General features: G+C 61.0%; 1 protein-coding gene across 11 annotated transcripts in view; it reads right to left on the bottom strand.

The window, feature by feature from the left end:
- Positions 1 to 20,222, bottom strand: part of ZMIZ1 (zinc finger MIZ-type containing 1) — a 235,027-nt gene that overhangs the window by 4,859 nt on the left and 209,946 nt on the right. For 9 of the 11 annotated variants that reach the window (XM_036089818.2, XM_078077519.1, XM_036089817.2 and 6 more), the window contains 15 exons: positions 19,255 to 19,472; positions 18,181 to 18,379; positions 16,950 to 17,240; positions 13,968 to 14,150; positions 12,917 to 12,994; positions 12,270 to 12,444; positions 11,453 to 11,594; positions 9,749 to 9,959; positions 8,549 to 8,654; positions 7,417 to 7,577; positions 6,386 to 6,453; positions 5,988 to 6,056; positions 5,306 to 5,550; positions 3,930 to 4,096; positions 481 to 738 (listed from right to left, as the gene is read on the bottom strand). In XM_036089818.2, coding sequence (XP_035945711.1) covers positions 481 to 738; positions 3,930 to 4,096; positions 5,306 to 5,550; positions 5,988 to 6,056; positions 6,386 to 6,453; positions 7,417 to 7,577; positions 8,549 to 8,654; positions 9,749 to 9,959; positions 11,453 to 11,594; positions 12,270 to 12,444; positions 12,917 to 12,994; positions 13,968 to 14,150; positions 16,950 to 17,240; positions 18,181 to 18,379; positions 19,255 to 19,472 — 2,571 coding nt within the window. The remainder of the gene's footprint in view (positions 1 to 480; positions 739 to 3,929; positions 4,097 to 5,305; positions 5,551 to 5,987; positions 6,057 to 6,385; positions 6,454 to 7,416; positions 7,578 to 8,548; positions 8,655 to 9,748; positions 9,960 to 11,452; positions 11,595 to 12,269; positions 12,445 to 12,916; positions 12,995 to 13,967; positions 14,151 to 16,949; positions 17,241 to 18,180; positions 18,380 to 19,254; positions 19,473 to 20,222) is intronic. The other 2 variants (XM_036089815.2, XM_036089816.2) reach the window with 2 other exon arrangements.

Consider the following 20,222-nt stretch of genomic DNA (forward strand, 5'->3'; position numbering starts at 1 on the left):
CCCTGTCACTCCAGCCCCTCCCCTGCCTCAGGCCAGAGTGTGGCGGACACTGAGATGGCAAGCTTGATGTGGGGGGTGGGGGTGGAGGGGAGGGGGTCAGAAGAAGGGCAGGGGCCTTCCTGTGCTTCCTCCAGAACCCTGCCCCAGGGGGACTCTGTGAGGGCCTGGGGGGGGGGGCGGGGAGGTGGGGCGGGGCGGGGGGGGGGCTGCAGGACTGTGGCCGAGGGGGCCAGAGGGCAGGCGCCGGCAAGGTCAGGAAAAGGATGCTGGGACCCTCGGGGAGGCTTCCCTGCTGTGGGGTCCCCTGGTTCTGGAGCCAGGGGAGGCAGGCTGGCTAGGCCCACCCACCACCCACCCACCCCCTCACAGCTGCACCTCCTCCACCCTGGGCCTTGAGCCCTCAACACCCACCCCTGCGCTTGGGCAGGTCCCGGCACCAGGCCTAGTCCCAGGCCAAGGCCAGTGGTGACCCCAACTTACATCCAGCGAAGGCTCCGGCATGTCGGACGCTCCCTGCGCTCCGGCCTGACCCTCTAAGGCTGAGGAGGGGTTAAAGGTCAGGTCGCTGTGTGGATGGTTGCTGGGAGCGGCCTGTGGCGGTTGCCGGGGAGGCTGGGAAGGAGGAGGAGGAGCCCCACTGTGATGTAATGGAGGCCCTGACTGGCTGCTGGGGTGTGGGACGTGCAAACCTTGTTGTATGGAGGGATGGGGCTGGTCAGAACTGCCAGCGTGTGGCATCTGTGGAGGAGGAGAGAGCAGGAGAGAAGAAATGTGAGGTGACGAGGTACAGCGACGAGATGCCTGGAGAAATGAAAACCAAACAAAACCGGGAAAATAACAAACCCCCAAAACAAAGCCACCCCCTTACAAAAGCTCAATGCTTTGTTGTTGTTGTTTTGCAGAGAAACAAACAAAAAAGTCCTCCCCCAAAACTGCCAGTCCCGGAGGCTGTGGAGGGGGAGGCGGGGAGGGGGCCTCTGAGGCCGTGTGGGTCCGGGAGGGAGGTGGCCAGGGGCTCGGAGACAAGCGGACACCGAGAGCGGGCTGCAGGCCCCTGCAAGCCCCTCCGCCTCTGCGGCCCGGACACCACCACCACAATGAACAGCAAGGGCAGAATGGAGAAGCAAAATGGGCATGTTTCCAGGGAGCGGGGAGGCGGGAGGGGTGCTGCTGGCAGCGTGGTGCAGGCCCCCCTGCGGGCCGGGGCGGCGGAGAGCAGACACGGACAGACAGCATGGGCAGGCGTGCAGCTCGGGAGGGGTCTGCGCCCCACCATGGGCCCTGGTCGGTGGGCGACGCTGGCCACAGAGGCTCCTTCCGAGAGCCCCAGGTGGCAAGGGCCGGCGCCCCAGGACGAGCCCTGTCTGCTGCCAGGGCTAGGGCGGAATCGAATCCGAGTCGGAGGAGCAGAGCTGGGGGGGCTTCTCCGCATTGCCAGACCCTTCCTGTTGGCCATCCACCTAGGCGGCAACAGGCTGCCTCCCTGGGGGTCCTCCAGGCCCCGCCGTGAGCCCGAGGGCTCACTGAGTTGGGGGTAGGGTGTACCCTGCTGAGGCTGGGGCAGGTGGTGCTTCCCTGACAGACAAACCAGAGGACCCGTGCTTCCCTGTGGGCATACGCACTGGAACATGGGGCTGTGGCCGGGCAGGGGGCCGTATGCTGGTCTGTGTGCTATCCCAAACAGCCTCCCTTCAGAGCTCCGATCTTGGAGCACCAGTCCACACCCTCACCCCACTGCCAGGGCCCCGACAGGTCACCTCACCCTGCTTGCACTATGCTTGTCCAGGGGAGACGGACTTGCCAGGCCGCCAGTGAGCACGTGTCTCCTGGGTCTTTATGTACCTTCCTACCCACCCCATCATCCAGGCCACATGGACATTTTGTTTTCCGTCGTGGGTTGGGAAACAGCAGCCTGATCTCCAGACCCTGTTTCTCTGGAAGCTGCTCCCAGGCCTTGCAGTGGGCCTCTGCTCAGTCTGGTGAGCCCCTCCAAGCGGGGACCTGACCGCAGGACCGTGGGACTGCGTGGGGAATGCACACGAGTTACGAAGGACCGAGAGTCGGGAAGGATGGCCACCACAACCGTCACTATGAGGCCAGCTTGTGACCCCAAACCCACACCTGTGGGTGCCCCACAGTGCCCAGTCGGGGGGGGGGCAGGGAGTGGCTCCACACTCCTGGAGCAGCCCAGCCCAGGACAGACAGTCCCCTGATCTGCTGACACAGCTGTCCCCCTTGGCCCTGACAACTTGCTGGAATGTCCTAGGGCCCAGAGGGGCAGGTGCTCTATGCAAGGGAGGGTCCTGCGGCGAACCAACGCCTCACTGGAGACTTTCCGCCAGTTCCCACACGCGGGGGCGTCCTTCCTGGCGGATGCTCAGCCAGAGCCAGGCTGCTCTGGTGTAGCGCAGTGTATCTGTGACCCTACCGTCCCTCTTGCACAGCTGTCCTTCTGGGTCCAGCTGCCGCCTAGCAAAAGCCCAGACATGGGGAAGGACAGTACATATCTGGGGAGCATCTTGAGGGGGCTGGGAAGTCACCTAAGGGCTTAGGTCCCTCTGCAAAGACCCCAGCTGGCCCGGCTAAGAAGGCAGGAGAAAGCCTGCTGGACCCAGAAGTACACGGCATCCTGTGGCCATTTTCCGGAACGGAGAGCTGTGAGTCGGTGTGTGACATGTGAGTGTGTGTGGAGTGTGATCTGGGTGACTCCGGGGCACAGAATGCTGAGGAAGGGGGGCTAGGAGAGAGGCCCCCAGAAGTCAGAAGCCCCATGGGGCAGAAAGTAACTTGCAAAAAGGTGGCTAAAGCCCCGTGACAGCAGCTACGTGTGACGTGGCCTTCTGGAGTTCCAGAGGAAAGTTGCTACACTGCCCCTCAGCCTGTTAGCCTTCCAGTTAACAGTCACTCCTGCTGAGAATCGGTGGCTCTTGCCCACAAGACGGCTTCTGGCAGAGCCAACTCCATACGGAACATAATACCATCCAGAGGCCCTTCCTCCCAGGCCACATGGTGGAAGATGAGAGGGCCCGGAGCCTCGTCCTCCAATGCAGGCCTGCCCAACCCCACTGCCAGGCCTTCTGTGACCGCCCCCTCCTCCTAAGGGGTGAGACCAGGGATGCACAAGATGACTGAGGCCTGACTTCAGCCCTCAGGCCTCCGTGCTCCCAAAACCCAACTCTTTCCATCTGACCGCTGCCAGAACTATTGCTCCATTGGCACAAGGCTCACATCTGTCTTGCTCACACTGGGTACAAGGCCTGGCCCAGAGCACAGGCCCAGGAAATGGCTGCGAAGTTGAACAGAACCAAGCAGTGCTCACGGGATGAGGACCCAGGGGATGGCCGGGCCTCTTACCACCGGTGGGTGTGTGTTAAAATGTGACGTGCAACGAGAAGCGAATATTCTCAAGCTAAACAGAATTGCCAACATTTCTTCCCGCAGGAGGTGGTGATACCCTGAAGATTCAGACCCTTGGGGAGCAAGTGCCTGGGTCTGAGACAAAATTCTAGATGTCTGGGGCTACAGTAAGTCAGCAGAAGAGTGTGTGTAAGTCAGGGAGAGAGGCTGTGGGGGTGGGGGGGCTGGTGTGTGCAGGGGCGAGGTGGGTATACTTGGTAGGTGGACACGTGTATGTGCGGTGTGTGCCGAGGGGAGCCTGCAGCTTCCCCCAGCTGAGAATCCAACGTCCTGAGTGAAACAGCCAAGTCCGAGAATGCCAAAGGGCCATGACCCAGCCTGGGTCAGGCCTCTCCCTCCCTCTGAGCTCCTCCAGATCCAAATCTCATTCTCAGTCCTCCCCTTTGCCCGGGAGGCAACTAGGCAAACATCAGAAAGGTCCTCGGGGAGGGGGAGCCCTCTGCTCCCATCAGTCCCACACAGAGGATGGGGGCAAAGCGGGGAGGCGGTCAGGGCGAGGAAGAGGTACTCACAGTTTCCTGCATGGGGTGGCTGAGGGGTTTCTCGAGGGCGGCCATGTTGTTGGGCATGTCCGGGGGGTGGGAGAGCTGGGGGGGCCCGTGCATGAAGTCATTCATGGACGTGCCGCCAGGGTTTCCATGGGGGAAGTCAAAGTTGCCATGGCCCTGGTAGTTGTTGCCTGGGGAGGGAAGGAGATGGCAGCAGGGCAGTGTCACCCTGGGGGAAAGACAGCCACCCGTGGGGGGGGGAGGGAGGGTAACGTAAATTAAGAGGAGTCCTGGCCCCCAAGGCTGGAGCCAGTGCCCGTGGCCTTACACCTCCCAGCTGTGTGACAGGGCAGCGGTGCATCTCTCTCTGGGGGGCCTTAGCACCCCAGGACATGAGCTGTTTTATAGTTATGGGGGGGCAGAACTTGAGCAAGGGGTAGGCCAGGCTCCTGAGGTGGGGGGCGGGGATGACGAGGCCCAAGTCTGAGCCTTGCACAGGATCTGATGAGCAGGACCCCAGACCTGTTTCCCACTGCCCCCACGTGGTTGCACCTCAGCAGCGGGAAGACCTGGTCCCAGAGTGGGAGGTCGGGATCTGCCCAGGCCGCAAAGAAAGCAGCATCAGATTCTGGAGGTCACCATTAGAAATCAGCTGTCTGGCTTCCCTGGCCACTGCTCCCTCCACCCCATGGCCATAGTGAGGGATCAGAGGCCCAGCATGCTGCAAAGCTGGGGCCCTCTGCACGCTGTGGGACCCTGCTATGTGGGTTCACCTCTCTGGGCCTCTAATCATACAGGAGGCTGGATCCCGTGGGGAGCTCCCATCCCCTGTGTTTACGGGGGCTGGGAACTTTCTGGGAACCCAGGGCAGTAGGGTACAGCTTGGTCTGGGCAGCAGGGAGAGTTAGAGGCAGTGACGGTGACCTTGGTGGCCAAAGACTGGAGCTCCAGACCCCTGGACTCTGTGTCTGGAAGGATGGGAGTGCTGCAGGGACAGGGACAATACAGATGTCACAGAGTAACATGGGAGGGCACAGGGAAGGCCCAAGAACTCCAAGTGGGAGTGTTCTGTTAGCGGCCCCAGCAAAGCAGGCTCCGAAGTCGAGGCGCTATCTGTCCCCTGGAGCTCGAGGAGGCAGGGCAGGGCAGCGTGGGACAGGCAGGAGGTTGGCTCACGGGGCAGCTCCTCACTTGGGCCTTCCTAGCTGGGTGCTGACCCACAGGGTTGGATGGAACCAGGTGGCAAAGGAGAGGAGGACAGATGTCGAATGGGCCACTGTACCCCCAAGTCGAGTGACCTCAACCCCCCTCACCCCACTCCCCCGCACCTGCCACATGAGCCCAGAAATCCTGGGGCCCTGCTGGGTCTCCTCTCTCTCTCCTTGTCCAGTATCACCCACCTTGGTTGCTGTAGTCGCTGGAGCTGGTGCCCCCCGGTGGAGGTGGGAGTGGATAGGGGGACGGACCGGGGCCCAGGGCTGCGATCATTTCCATGACGTTGGGCATGATCATCTGGCTGGGACTCATGGTCTTGAACCGCTTGGAGGGGATGCCATCTGGGTCATCTTTAATGTGGAGGTCTGACTTGATCGGGACTGGCCGCCAGCTGCATGTGGGGTCGATGGTGACCTCTTCAAACTCGGAGCTAGGGGGAGCAAGGGGGCAGAACTGAGGTCCTGGGATACGGGAGCCTCCAGCTCAGACAGACACTGAGGTGTCCCTGCCCCCATTCTCACCACACTCTGCACAGGACAGAGGTGTGAGGGATCTTCCTGAGCGACTAAGGTGAAGAAAGTAAGTGGCTGGGCACACGGCAGCTGGCCCCAAGGCCTCCCACCCAGGGAGTGGCCGTCCAGGGCACTGTCTTGCTCTGGCTGAGTTTGGTCTTTTCTGGAAAGTTCCTTTGCCCCCAGGTAGAGAAGTCCCTGAGACAGAGTCACAGAAAAGTGAGAGCTCGGGCGGGCGAGTGGTCTGCCAGCCTGGAGAGCGAGGGGCTATCCGGAGTATCCCCGTGCTCACGTCAGCCTATCCGGGCCAGCACCCCCACCCCCACGGGGCCCCTGGCTGGGGAGGCCTACTTACTGTTGGATGGCGTTCAGGATGCCCCACATGTACTGATCCACCTCCAGGCCCTCAAGCAGAGCGGTTTTACTGGAAAAAAAGAGAGGGGGGCTTGGCCTTTGCTCTTGGACCCTGGAGAGCAGGAGCAGAGCCCACCCCTCCACTGCGTCAAAGAGCCTCTACTGCTGGTTCCTACGGCAGGCAGGGACAGGAGGAGGATGGCCCGTGACAGCTGGACGCAAGGGGACTGCTCACAGCCCCTGTGCTCACAGCCCCTCTGCCGTGTCTGGGCTCCCTGTTTTGCTTTTAGGGCAGGTACAGGCAGCTGGGCCCCGGAGAGCAGGGCCAGAGGGAGGCCAGTGAGCTCCCCCCATTCGCAGCTAGGTGGGGAGGCTCCCGCCGGGGCGGCTGCTACTCACTTGCACACAGGACACCTCCAGGTCCCTCTCTCGCAATTCAGCTGCAGGTACGACTCCAGGTCAAAGCACTGCAGAGGCCGGGAGACAGACAGACAGCCAGACAGATGAGCAGATGCAGAGATGCAAGTGCCACCGCCTCCGGGACCCTTATGAGGATCTCCCAGCAGGGAGGGAGAGGAGTGCTGGGAGAGGACTGGGCTGGGGTGTCGCGGGTGGCCGTCACGGGGCCTTTCTGCTGCTCGCACGGCAAACCGGCCACCCCCACGCCCTGCACACGTCACTCCTCACACCACCCTTGTGCCCGGTGGCCCTCGCCCATGTCCTCTGAGGAGGCTTCCTGGCATGCCCGTCACTGACCCTGACACATGATGGCCCCTCTCACGGAGGCTGGGGACGGCGTGGATGCCAGCCTCCCCGTCAGCCCAGCCCCGGCACCGAGATCACATCCAGTCCAGTGCGTCAACGTGTGTCAGACAAATCAAGAGCCCAGACTCTCTGTGCCCACACTCTTCTCCCAGAGGGAAGCTCCCGCCCCACCATGAAGCTCCTTGTACCCTCTTCTGGGAGTCCTTCCTGAGCAGTGCCCCCCTCAGGGAATCATACCCACCCAGGCCGCCCACATTTGCACAGTGCCCGACTGCAGCAACCCAGACTGTGAGAGTCACTCATTCCCTGAGCACCCGCTGGGGGCAAGGCCCCAGGACACAGCAGTGATCAGGCAGAAGTGTCCCTACTCTCGGGCTCCAAACCAGCTGTGGCCGTATGTGCAGGACTTCCAACTGGTGCCCGACATCCGTCAGGACAGGGACTGTCTAAATCGGTTCCCTGGGAACCGAGCCCTGGGCATACGGAGAAGATGCTCCAAGGACAAACGATGGCTGGGGTGGGTGAATACGATTGGCTGCCGATGGCCACAGAGTGCTCTGTGGATCAGAGCCAGGCCCCGCTGGCCCCTCTGCCTCCCCTCAGCACCCCAGCCGGACGGCCCACACCCCGCTCCCCCTGGAGCCGCCCCAGCCAGGACCACTCACCTGGACGTGCTTGCAGTCGTGGCCTCGAGCAGGCAGCTGGATGCGCCGGAATGTGATGGGGCACTTCAGGGATACCTTGATGGCCGTCTGCTCCACGCCATCCTCCCCGTTGAGGGTCGTGTTGCCCGACGAGGCAGCCACGCTGCTGAAATTCCGCTTGACTGTGGGGGCAGGAGGCACAGGTGGATGTGGAGGACGGGGCGGTCCCGCACACATAGCACCCCCTCCTGTGGCTCAAACACACCCCGCTTCTCTACCGCCCCGAAGACACCGGGAGGCCCCAGGAATAACTGGCGAAGCCCGGCCTGATCAGAGGGGAGCTTGGCCCTCCGGGCACCCTGGGTCACCCAGCACTCCGGGACGGCAGCCCCCACGTGCCATGTGTGGGAGGCATGTGTCCCTAGAGGTCACCATGTCAGCTCCCCAGTCTCTGCGGAACAGGCCCCGCCTTCCCTAGGAAGGGGGACTGCCTACCACACGTGCAGAAACCCAGAATGCCACTGCCCACTGATTTTCTGGGCCCGGCGCTCTTGCACTCACTTCTGCAAGGGTGGAGATGAGAACGGACCAGTGCCTGGCGGGAACTTGGGGCTCAGGAGGTCACGTGAAGCAGCACAGAGGGAGGAGCCGTGGGGCACCTCCCTCTGTGGTGCCCCTCACTAATGACCTGGGTGTCTCCTCCAAAGGACTGGACTCTGAGCCAAGTCCCTCTCCCTAGTTTAGCCACGAGCTGTCGAGGTGGGGAGGCCAGTCGGGAAACCACCCCTAGGCCTCCCTTCTGCTGAAGATCCCCTTTGTCCCGTTCCTAGATGTGATCTTCTAGCTGATCATCTCTTCCAGGAAGCCTGCCAGGCCTGTCTATAGCATGGTGTTTCCTTTTAATTTGCCTCATCCCCTGTGCTGTGATCCAGCTCGTCCAGGCTAGGCAGGTCTCAGAGGCCATGCTCATTTGGTCATCCCCACAGATCCAGAAAGAGGGACATGAATTGGGGGTGGGGAATGGTGCCAAGAGACACTAGGGCCCCGGGGTTTGTGCACAGAGCCTAAGGTTGGTCCTGGGTGGATGAGGAACACGGATGGACGATGAACATGGGCTGGGGCTGGTTCTCGCTCCCTGAGCCCCCATACTCACTTTTTGTGATACAGTGCTCGGCGGGCAGGAGGCGCTTCTTGAGGAGGCCTTGCAGCACGGAGCGCACGGAGGGCCGGTGGACCAGCTGCAGCACGAAGAGGTGGGACTGCCAGGAGAGAGTGTGTGCTCAGCCCCCGCCCTACGGCTCCCCTATGCCCCCCCTCCACGTGTGCCCGAAGGCCCCTGAAGGCCAAGCCCAGGAAAGGGCCCTTGATTCATAGTGATGTTACTCTGTCCCAGGATGTGTCCTGGGACCTGTGAGCCTGGAGACCCAGGCAGAAGTCACCACTTGGGACAGTTGCTTGGGTCCTAGGCTGACACCACAACACCCCTGGCGTCAGGTTATGGGACACCTGGGATCAGGACGGGAGCTGGCCTCACTTCCTGACCTCGCCCAGCACTGCTCCCCATCATGTGTCCTCCACCCTTCCTGCCAGAGGGTGTCATCCCTGTTCTCACTCCTCCAGGAAGCTTTCCAGGATTGTATACCCTCACAAGCCCCTACAGGGTCTTCATTCTGACAGTACTCCCCATCCTGTGACTCCCGTCTCTAGGTAGCCTTGGTGTCCCTATGCTTGTAAGTGCAGGATCAGTGACTTTCCTTCTCCTGTGTCCCCCACAGAGGCCAGCAGAGCGGGGCAGGCAATCTACTCCCCCACGGATCCCTGAGCAAGCCCTGTGTACCAGGCCCTGATCTCTGGGGTGTAGGAGAGTGGCTCAGATGTGGTCCAGAGCAGGTCACAGATCGGAGGGACACATACACACTCGATTCTAGGACAGCAGGGTTGGGGAAAGAAGGGAGAAAGTTAACTCCAGACTTGATGGAGTTGGTCTGGGTCAAAAGATGATCAGAATATAAAAATTTCTTGTGAGTGAAGCCGGAACAGTGCCTGGCTTCGAGGCACACAGACCTTCACCAGTGGAAGATGGGGGACACGGGGAGAAGGTGTCCAGGAGGAGGGGCCCGCAGGAGGAAGTTGAGGCGGGTGTGTGGACCGGATGGGGGCTGTGGCGTGAGAGCGGGAAAGGCCATGTCTACGGCCAGAGCTCGGTGGCTCTGAAGGTTATCCCACAGCCCCGGGGGGCCCGCCGCACGTGCATGGAGGCAAAGATCACTGCAGTGGCCATGGGGATGCGCACAGAGCCGCAAGGGCAAGGCTGCGGACCACGCCCTGCGCTCAGCCCCGCCCGCACACTCACGCAGCAGCAGGCCGTGACGGTGATCTGGATGGTGTTGCGGCCCGGCTGGCATACGTGCTTGAGGTGCAGGGGCTTGTGGGAGGTCTTGTTGTCGCCGCGCTCGATGGTCAGGGGCGTGGCGTTGACGCTGACCTGCACCGAGGCTGGCCAGTTGGTGTTCATCTGCCGGTCCTCGTGGTGGTAGCACTTGAACTGCAGCTCTAGGTCCGACCTTGGGGGGGGGGCGGGGCGTGGCTCAGACGGCGCTGCCCGTGGCTCGGTGACACCTGGCCAGGCAGCACGCCTCCACCTCACCACAGCCTGAGCCCTCAGGGCCCCACGTCCCCAGCTGCCACTGCTGCTCCCGCCTCCCCGCACTGTCCTCTCCCACCCTGGATAGCCCCCCTGCCCACATCCCCAGTCAAAACCTGTCCCGACAACCCACGTTCCCTCACACCGTTCACTCCAGCCACACCCCACTGCTCGGCTGGTCTCCTCCAGACCCCTCCCTATCAGGGTGACACCTGCTCTCCCAGGACAGAGAGAGAGGGACAAAAAGGACAGACACTAATGTGGCCAGACCAGCTGGGAGGCTGACGATGTCCCACCCAGACTCCAGTTGGGACGGGCCTGGGCCGTGTCTGATTCAGTTCCCCGCCCAGCTGGGCACCAAAGATACAGCACGGAAGGGGATCCTCATGAACCCGGCAGTGTGGAAACCAAGCAGGCCAGGGCCACGGGATGCCTCCCAGGCGAGGGCACTCGGGTAAGGAGGGATGGGTGAGCAGGGCCTCTGCACAGGGGTCCCTCCATCCTCCTGCCTGAGCACCTGAGCTCCTGCGCCCTTCCACCCACCTAGCTCTGTCTACAGCCCCCACCGAAGCTCACTTGGCGTGGTCAAGGCACTGAGTTAGTTGTGTGTACGTGCCCAGTGCAGACCTATCTTGTGTCTTTCGGGTGCCCACTGGGTGGCTGAGAGACTCTGGGTAGAGGGGTGGCAGGGCATCGTGAGGAGGAAGGACCGAGGATGGGGACACCAATGGGTTCTGGCATCTAAGAGAACTGGGCCCGAGTCCCAGCTCTGCTGCTTGCTGTGAGAACTTCCCCCAAGCTAATCGACTTCTCTGGCCTCATTGTCAATGGGAAAAGCATTGCCCACTGACAAGATCAAGGGAGGTCAGGTGTAGAAGGCAGAGAACACAGGGCCTGGCCCAGCCAGGGACCTCCCGCCCTTGTCCTCTGGTGTGTCTGGATGTCTGAGCAGCGGCCTGGCTCAGTGGCCAACTGCTGGAAACCTGTAGGGCTTGTTGGTCCTGCCCAACCCAGCCTCATTCCTCTATTTTCTGGCTCTAGCCACAACAAGCCATGTTCAAGTTCCTCCTGCCAGCCCAGCGTCCCTCCTGGAAGACCGCCTTACGGGCCTTTGGGTCTGAGCTAGCCCCCTTTTCCTCTGGGAGGTCATCCCTGACCACTCTCTCAGGACTACACTGAGCGAAAGCTGCTCCCTGCCCTTGGGCCACTATACCTGCCAAGGCCTGCCTGCAGGTTCCCCACAACATCCCCCAAACCCTGCCCAGAGCGGGGCCCAGTCAATGATACCGAACAGGTGAAGGCCGCCGGCAGATGCTGCAATTACCTGCTCAGGGCAATGCCTGGGCCGGGGACGTCACCACCGGACGCCTCCCCCCACCCAGCTTGGGCCTGCGCCCCCAGCATGACGCTCACCTCCACATCAGTGTCTGGTGGACCGTGGGCCGCAGGTGAAAGACGTGGTTGCTGACGGCCAGGTTGTGCTCGAGGCGGAAGGGTTCCAGCACCACGCCATCCCGCACCGGGAAGGTGAGCCGCAGCTCATCGTTGTGGTTGGCTGGGCGGGGAGGAGGAGCTGGGTTAGCCGCACGCCCGTGGCCACCACGGGCACACAGGAGCATGGGCCCCGGGGCTGTGAGTGGAGCTCCCCCCCCACACACACAACTCGCACTCTTAGCTGCACACTCAGGGGACTTGCAGGTGTGTGTGTGTGTGTGTGTGTGTGTGTGTGTGTGTGTGAACAGGGCCACAGAAGCTGGGCTATTTGCCTGTGTGCACACCAGGGAGCCCGCTGCTTCTGTCAGTCCACCCCACCCCACCGTCCCTGCGTCCCATGTCCCACTCATCCTGGCTCTACTTCCCTCTGACCGCACCTATTACCTATTCTGGAAACCCCAAACTCCTCCGCCCAGCCCCTCTCCACAACTGGGAGCTGCTTTTGCTCCCAGCCTCCAGCAGCTCAGGGCTGTTGGCAGCCCAGCTCCACCCCAAATTTCCCTTGCGGGTGGGGCTTCTCTGCTTCCAAGCCCTCCCGCCCTTTCCACATGCCCAGCCCCCGCAGGCAGTCCAACTTCCAAGCCCCCTGGCTCCTGGCCCACCGCAGGGCCCTAGGTGGAGCTGGCCAGACAGAGGGAGGAGGTGGGGCTGGCCAGACAGAAGGAGGAGGTGGGGCTGGCCAGACAGAGGGAGGAGGTGGGGCTGGCCAGACAGAGGGAGGAGGTGGGGCACTCACCTGGGGGTGGCGGCAGAGCGCTCATATTTGGCTTGATGTCAGGTGGGAAGGGTGGTTTAACGTCTTGGCTGGGGGACAGGTAGGGGGGGATACTGCTCCCGGGGGTCATGGGGGGTGTGGGGTTCCCTGGAACAGGTGAGTGGGGGTAATTCGCCACAGGAACTGGCCTAGGAGGCTGGAGGAAAAGAGAAACCGTACATAGGTTATGGGGTCACAGGGATAGGAGGGACTCTGGCTACGGACGTGCACCCCACCCGCCCCGCAGCCCTGGGGCTATGGTCCCTGCTCCCCCAAGGGAGCAGAGCCAGGTCCCCTCTGGAAATCCCTCTACGCTGGCCAGCACTGAGGTCTCTGGTTGCCTACATCATTGCTCTAAGCTACACCCTCCACTCCCAGCCCAGCAGGGTCCTCAGACGGGAGTCGGGCCTGCAGCACGTTGGGCAATTGGCTCCCCAGGAGGTCGCTCTCCCTTCTGCTCTTAATCCTTACTCATCCCCGGCCCACCTGCCTGGACCTGTGCATTTTGTCTGGGCATCAGTGTGCCCCAGAGCTGAGGACCTGGGAGTGCGCTCCCACCTGCGGGCCTGGGGTGGGGGCAGCCGGGCCCCTGAGACACACAAGTATGCCCGATGAAAACGGGAACATACCCTGGTGATGTTTCCTTGGCTGTAGTTATTGTAGCTGCTTCCCGAGAAGGTGCTATTTTGTCCATTAAACTGCTCTGGCTGTTAAAGCAAGATACACAACGCGTTGAAAGTGGAAGGCAGAAAAGCTCCCAGAAGCCAGCTTTCCCTCCTGATATGAAAACTGGCCAGAAGTGTCATACAGGGGATGCTGACGAGGCCCGTCCAGTGCTGGGGTGTGGGGCGGGACAGGGGTAGAGCAGGTCACCCCTTCCGCCGCCCCGGGATGGGATTTCGTCTCTCTGTCCACAGCTAGTTATATAGCAAGAGTTTGCAAAAATAGAAACACCTAGAATGCTAAAGTTGGAGCAGTGGTGGGTGGTAATGGAAGTTAGCATGCTTCCTGGGCAAATAAATGTAAAGTGTGTCCAGAGCAGTCTGCACTCCTGAGAATGAACTTTATAATCCCAAAGAAGGGAAAAGCTATGTGCCCAAAAATATTCATCACGGTGTTACTTCGAAAGTGAAGAACCAAGAGCATCGCAAACATCCCATAGGAAGGGGACAATAAAATATGATGTGGTTTATATCGGTAGAAGGTGAGGCACCCTTAAAAAGTGAGAACCACAGAGACTCTGTAGCAATAAGTAACATGCTCCTGATTTCATGTCAAGTGAAAGAAACAGATTCAAAATCACAACCTTAATAACAACTATATAACATACTGATGCCCACGTGCAGTAGGGAAACAAAGGTTTAGAAGGTAATATTAATATATCCAAGTGGATGCTTTTCTTTAAAAAAAAAAGACGTGTTTCCTTTATGATCATCTGGTGTGTGCTGTAAACAGTAAAAAGGAAGGGGAAAACCCTTGTCTGAGCCCCATGACTCATGGGGAACCAAGAGCTGCCAGCCTGACATTTTGGCCATGGCTCTGAGCACTCGAGGACACATCTGGAGATCTCTGCCTGCCTCCTGGTGACTTCAGGGGACACACAGGACCAAGATGACACAGGTGGGGGTGGGGATATGAGGTGGTGAGGAAGGAAGGGGTGGGTGGGGTGGTAGGACTCACCTTGTAATACTGCCCCATGTTGACCGTGGGGGGTGGGTACTGCCCGGTGCTCGGCTGGCTGGGCATCCTCTGCCCGGGGTAGTTGGGAGAGGTGAGCGGCCGCGGGGGGTTGGGGGTAGGGTACTGGCCTGGCTGGGTGGGGAACTGGCTGTTTGGTCCGTATTGCTGGTTTCCATAGTTGGGCTGTGGCAGCAGAGAGAGGAGGAGAAAGGCGGTCAGTGTCTCGGAGCTAAGCCACTCACCAGAAGGCCAGGCGTGCACCGGCCCCTCACCTTCGTCCCGGCTGTTTTCCACCGACAAACTGCCTTCTCCACCCAGAGAGGGGGGGCGGCACCAGAGGCTGCCCTGACATCCAGGGACATGACGTTCTGTCTGTCTGGCTCGAGGGCCACCTCCCCGTGAAGCGGTCTTCTCTGAGTACCCTGCCCCCCGAACTGAGGGTACTTTCAGAGCCTCTCATTCATGCCATTAGGAGGGAGCTCGATTCTAAAGCCCCCTTCATGTGTCTCCTAGCACTTGGTGTGTGGCAGGGGAATGCAGACAACGGGATGTGCTTCCGGAAAGATGGCCCCCTCAACCGCTGCATTTGGAGGCTGAATATGGGAGGCCCTGGCCCCACACCCCACACTGAACAGCACACACTGATGTTCAATTCTGGGCCATGCGTGCAGAGGTTGGGAGAAGCAGGCTTGTGTAGGTTCCAGACAACCCTCTCAAGACAGGCAACTGAGAGAGGAGACAGCTCAAGGGAGGGGCAGGATCCTTGTCCTTGGAGATCTACAAAGTGATCCCTGACATGCCGATGTCCACCCTGCAGCCGTCCCGCCCCCTCTGTAAGATTAAGTGACCCTCAGGGCCACCTCCCACCCAGACACTCCAGGCCATGACATCCTGCGAGGTCTGCTGAAGCTCCTTATCTATTTAAACCGTCTCTCTTGCCTCTAGGCTCCGAGGTCCTGGCTGTGTTCCAGCAATTGGCAAAGAGCAGACCCTCCATAATACTCCCTTGGCAAATGAGAGAAGGATCCAGAGGTAAGCGGTGGAGGATGGGAGGTGTCCGTGTCAGTGCTGAGGAACTCCACCACTCATACCGTGGCAGTACGGTGGCTGCTGTATGCGACAGTGTGGCTCCTGCCACATCACCAGAGGAGTGCAGGTGGGGGCCCGTCAGGCCACCGAAGAGGAGTCCTGGGCGGGACCAGCCAACCCGACACCTGCCCCAATGTTTCGATGGCTCAGAGATTCTAGAAGCGTGCCATTGCAAGGTGAGGCCCACCTTCCCAGGCAGGGTCAGGCCACGCAGGCTGTGATCACCCAGTGTCCCAGCCCAGTGCCAGGCATTTTGTAGCTGGGGAGCATCGGCGTCCTATGAAGAGGATGACTGAGTAGAAATAATTCAAGGCCTCTGGGCTGTGCCTTCGCCAGAGCATGCCACAGGTGCAGGTGGACATCGGAGCAATGACTGGGAATTTCTCTGCCTTGCCTTTCCTGGGATCACCTCCTTAGGTGCCGGCAACCCCAAGGCTGGGTCTGCAGACGCATCTCTAGCCCAGCCAGCAGGGACGCGGGGAGTTTGAGCATGGAGGGCCTGAAAGAGGGCCCAGAACTCCTGTGGGGGCTGTGTGTGGGAGTGAGGCCAGGAGCTTGAGCATCAACCCCCCCCTCCCCCCAAGGACAGCCAGGACCTTGAGAGCCGCTGTCCTTCTCTGGCTGGTGCCTCCCTGAACCAACGCCATCCAGGAGTGTCTGGGCTTGAGCCAGGCTCCCGGGTGTTTGAGGAGGTCTCTGACCTCTCCCCTTCTGGATTCAGGACACTGCCAACAATGGCCAAGCCCGAGCTAGGGTGAATGCTGAGGGAATCACACAGACCTTTGAGGAACTTAACTTCTGGACTCTAAACCCACTGTAAGGTCAAGCTGAAGGCCACAGTTCGGAGGCAAGTAGGGTCGGGGCCGGGGAGAGCCGGTCTGAGAATGGGTGGCGAGCAGAGAGCTGTTGGGGAGACTACTCAGCAAGGAGCTTTGCCTAGGTAAGGAATCAAAGCAGGCTTCCTGAGGAGTGCGCACTGGGCCAGGATTCCAGGGTCCCTGTGTCTTTTGCAGGTGAACTAAAGCCTTACCCAGACAGGCCACTTGCTGCCAATTCTTCCCACTGCTCACTGAAGGCCCTATGACACCCCCTCCAGGAAGTCCTCTTTCTCTGACCTCATGCTGAATTCCGGATACCCCCGTGCATCACTGCTTTATGGGCTCCTGCTTAGACAGGTTTCCAGGAAGGTGATCCCCTTTCCTGCTGAAGTCTGGGTTCCCAGAGGACAGGTGTGGGTTTTACTTCCTTAAATCTTTACCTTTCCCTTGGCTGAGCTGACTGGGCAGCCAATGAGACAGTGTTCCTCCCGAAAGAGCAGCTGACAGTTGACAGAGAAGAGCCCTAAGAAGCACACTGTCTGCCTTCCAGTCACTTCTCCGACATGCACAGCCTTTAGATATCTGCAGGGTTTTGTCCCCTCTCTTACTCTTGCAAGTGAGAAGCCCTCGTGTGCAGGTGAGGAACGTGGACCCAAGGAGGTTTCACTCCTTACCAAAGTCACTGGGCCCGTGTCTGTGCCGAGACCAAACACCACGCTAACAGCTTCTGCTGCCTGCGCCGGCCCCGGGGCCAAGTGCTTCCCGTCTGGCCCTCGTTCACATCTCCCAAGTAGCCCCAGGAGGTGGGCTGGATCGGCACCGTCTTTTATAAATGAAAAACCATGACTCCAGCAGGGGACAGGACTTGATCAAGGACTTCCAGCTGGGAAATGGCAGAGCTGGTCTCCAAGCCAGGAGCCCGACTCCTCCATCCTAAGGCTCAGACTTTTGGTCCAGGTTTGGCGCTGGTCAGTTCCTGCCCTTTCCAAGGTCCTGCCCACAGCCCCTCTGTTTTCAAGCCCTGGGTGCTCCCCACCTCCCACCCTGGCCACCACCTGCCTCCTGTCACACTCACCTCTCCCGGGTATGGCCTCTTTATGCTCTGAATGGGAAGGGACTGGGGCCGGGGGCCCGGGTAGGTCTGCTGGGGCATCCGCTGCCCGTGCGTGCCAAAGGGGCTGATGCCGGGCGGCCGGGGCTGGTTCATGCCCATGGGAGGGCCGCTCATCCCCGAGGGTGTCATGCCAGCCGCCATGCTTGCGGGGTTCATGCTGCCCCCCATGGAGGCAGGCCCCCGCGGCCCGGGCTGGTTCATGAATTGGCTGTTATACGCCTGGGTGGGACCCATCTGGAAAGAGGAACAGACCTTCAACAGGAGAAGAAGAAAAAAAAAAGAATAAAATGCCACATGCATTGAAAGTGCAGGGAGGGAAGGGTGGGGGAGGTGGGAGGCTCTGGGTCGGGGGGCACTTTCCTGTGTGGTTGCAGCTGGTGACCAGGCCCCAAGGGATGTCTGGCCTCTTGGGCTCACCACTGCCCTCTGCAGGCCACACAGGAAAGATGCAGCCCAAGGGGTGTTAACGGGGTGGGGTGCAGTCACTCCAGAGAGCAGGCAGCATTTCCAGGGAGGCAGGCAGGGAACGGGGAAGAAGGTGCAGAGGTGGGGAGGGGCACGGGAGGATGGAGGGGGATGAGGATGGAGGCAGGAGCCCCTTTCCTGGAAGCCCTGGCCCCGCCCTCGGCCGGTGGAGACACGCCCTCCATCCACAAAATCTGAGGCAGTCCCAGCTCCCACCTCTGCCCACAGGCCCTGCTGTCCCCTTCCTACAATCCCCACCTCCTCTCCTCTGTCCTGCATTCTTGCAGGGAACCCTCTCTCCTCACACCCCACCAGTCCTGAAGGTCAGGGGAGCAGAAATGGGACCTGGGCTCAATCCACAGATGGGATGACTAGGAGTGTATGGTCTTCAGAAGCCACCACGGGGACAGACTGGTGACAAGGCGTTTTAGGCACTGAGCCCGCGCTTTGGTGAGCAGGTGCCCAGAGGGCGATAAAGAACCTCCTTCCCCATTTGCAGACACGCATGAGCCACAAACCCACGCAGAACAAACGCAAGCACCCAGACGGCCTCCCCGCACCACACCCAACCATGCCGACACACCCACGTCCTAACACACACCCGTCCACAGGCCTCCAAGGAAACCCAGATGCACCCTGACACCATCAGCTCTTCCAGCACACATGGCACCAACACCCCAACTCCGCGGGGGGGGCAAGGCTGGACCGCGACTAGTGGGGCCCTTACCGGTCCATACTGGTTTATATCCTTGTTCTGCGTCTCCTGCAAGGCTGCCACAGTGGCCGTGGCCGTGGCCGTGGCCGTGGCCGCCGCTGCTGCTACTGCAGCCGCTGCGGCAGCTGCCGCGGGCTGAGTGAAGTCAGCGGGCGGCCTGGTGTGCGGAGGGATGCCCATACCTGCGGGGGCATTAGGACCCCCGGGGTAACTGCAAGGGAGAAGAAGGGGAGACTTAGACACTGCCTGAATCTAAAGATGAACCCACTGTAAGCCCTGGGCTGGGAGGGAGAAGACGGGTCCTTCCATGCCCTCCTGCCCCCAGCTCACGGACAAGGGAGGCGTCTAGACCCCGAACCCGAAGGGGAGAGGGGCCCCTGCGGGTTGGCAGCTCTTCGTGCCCCTTGGCGACAGGCAAGCTGCTGTGTTCCCGAAGCCCTTGGTGGGGTGCTGGCCGGCACGGACTCTCCCGGGCACGAGATCACTGCACCTCGCTGCCATGGGCAGCCCAACTTCTGGAGGAGGACACGGTGCCTCACAAAACCCCGAGCACCTTGCCCACGGGCCCTGGTGGATGGTGGGCTGAAGCCAAAGAGGTGGCCTTGGACAGGGCAGGGTGGCAGAGGAGGAACGGGGTGCCTCTCTGCCCAGCCCCCACATCCTGCAGCATCTTCCTGGGGCTCCTTGTTCCTTCCCCACCCCCCGCCCCCCCAGCTCCTCTCGAACCTGGAGGTACGGCCTGAACAGCCCGCGGGGCAGGGTGGCCTTCCTGCACCTGTCTGGAGCAGCTCTTGACCCCGCCGGCCCCGCCCTCATAGCGTCTGCCCCCCCCAGCCCCATGTACAGACACCGGCACAGAAGGGCCGCTCCGGGGGACGAGAGTGCGGGCCTTCCAGCACCAGGGGCCTGGCGGCTATCACAACCAGCCAGCTGTGTTAGTGTCTCACCCACTCGCTGTGTCCCTTTAACGGAGGGGACAGCAGAGCACGAGTAGTGCCAAAAGCACAGGGCTGGCGTTTCAACCCTACTCCTGCTCCGGGACGGAGGGGAAGGGCAGCGCCAGAGCCGCTCCCGAGGGCTGCTCACCTGGCCCCGAAGCCCCCGCTGCCGGGGTAGTTGGGCCGGCCGTACATGCTCTGCTGGATGTAGGGCTGAGCGGGCCCGGCCTTGGCCGAGAACTGCTGCTGCTGTCCGGCAAACTGGGGGGAGTTGAGGCCGGGGTTGCTGGTGGTCATGCCCGACGCCATGGGGTTGCCGCCTGGATTCATGGGGTTGTTGGCATTGGCCATAGGGTTCCCGAGGACCTGTGGGCAGAGAGTGGTTGTCACCCAAGCGGTGTCCCAGGGGCCATGGGAGGGAAAGAGGAGACATGGGGGGCTGTTGAAATGGTACAACGGGGAGAGCAGAGGGAAAGGGGGAGAAAGTGGAGTCATGAATTGTCCCCAGACCATACAAATGCTTTGAAGGGGGTAACACAGCCCCGGAAGCCAGCAGCAAAGGGGATGAGAACCCCGGCCTGTGATGGAACCAGGAGGGGCTGGTCCTGCCCTCAGTGGCAGGTGGAAGGCACTGGACTTCTCGGCCCTCCTCTGCCAAGGGGCCTGGGTACCCAGAGGCTGGGATACATGGTGGCCCTGGGCTGCTGCTTTGTCAGGGCGAAGAGAAACCCAACTTGCCAGCTCTGGAGGGTGGCAGGATCCCAGCCAAGGGGCCCCTGTGGCCTGAGACTGCAGGGAAGCCCAGGGGTGCCCTTGGGGGCGGCCACCAGCCCCGAGCTGTGGCAGAGGCCGAGCAGGCTGGACAGGAAGGTGTGGAGGAAAGAGGAAGGGGTGAGAGCGGGAGGCAGGGGTGGCCAGGGGGGTGGGGGAGGGGTTTGTCACAAGCTGAAAGCTTACCATTTTGCTGAAATCTAACCCAGGTTACCCACGGTCAAAGACCCCAGACGCTGGAGCCCTGAGGCCAATAACACCCAGGAAGTTCTCCTATTTATCTAACCCAAGTAAACGTGGGCTAGGGAAGAACCCCCGGCTCTCGGTCAGATGAAAGTCATTCCC

Source organism: Halichoerus grypus, chromosome 7, assembly GCF_964656455.1.
Source record: "Halichoerus grypus chromosome 7, mHalGry1.hap1.1, whole genome shotgun sequence".
Taxonomy (NCBI): domain Eukaryota; kingdom Metazoa; phylum Chordata; class Mammalia; order Carnivora; family Phocidae; genus Halichoerus; species Halichoerus grypus.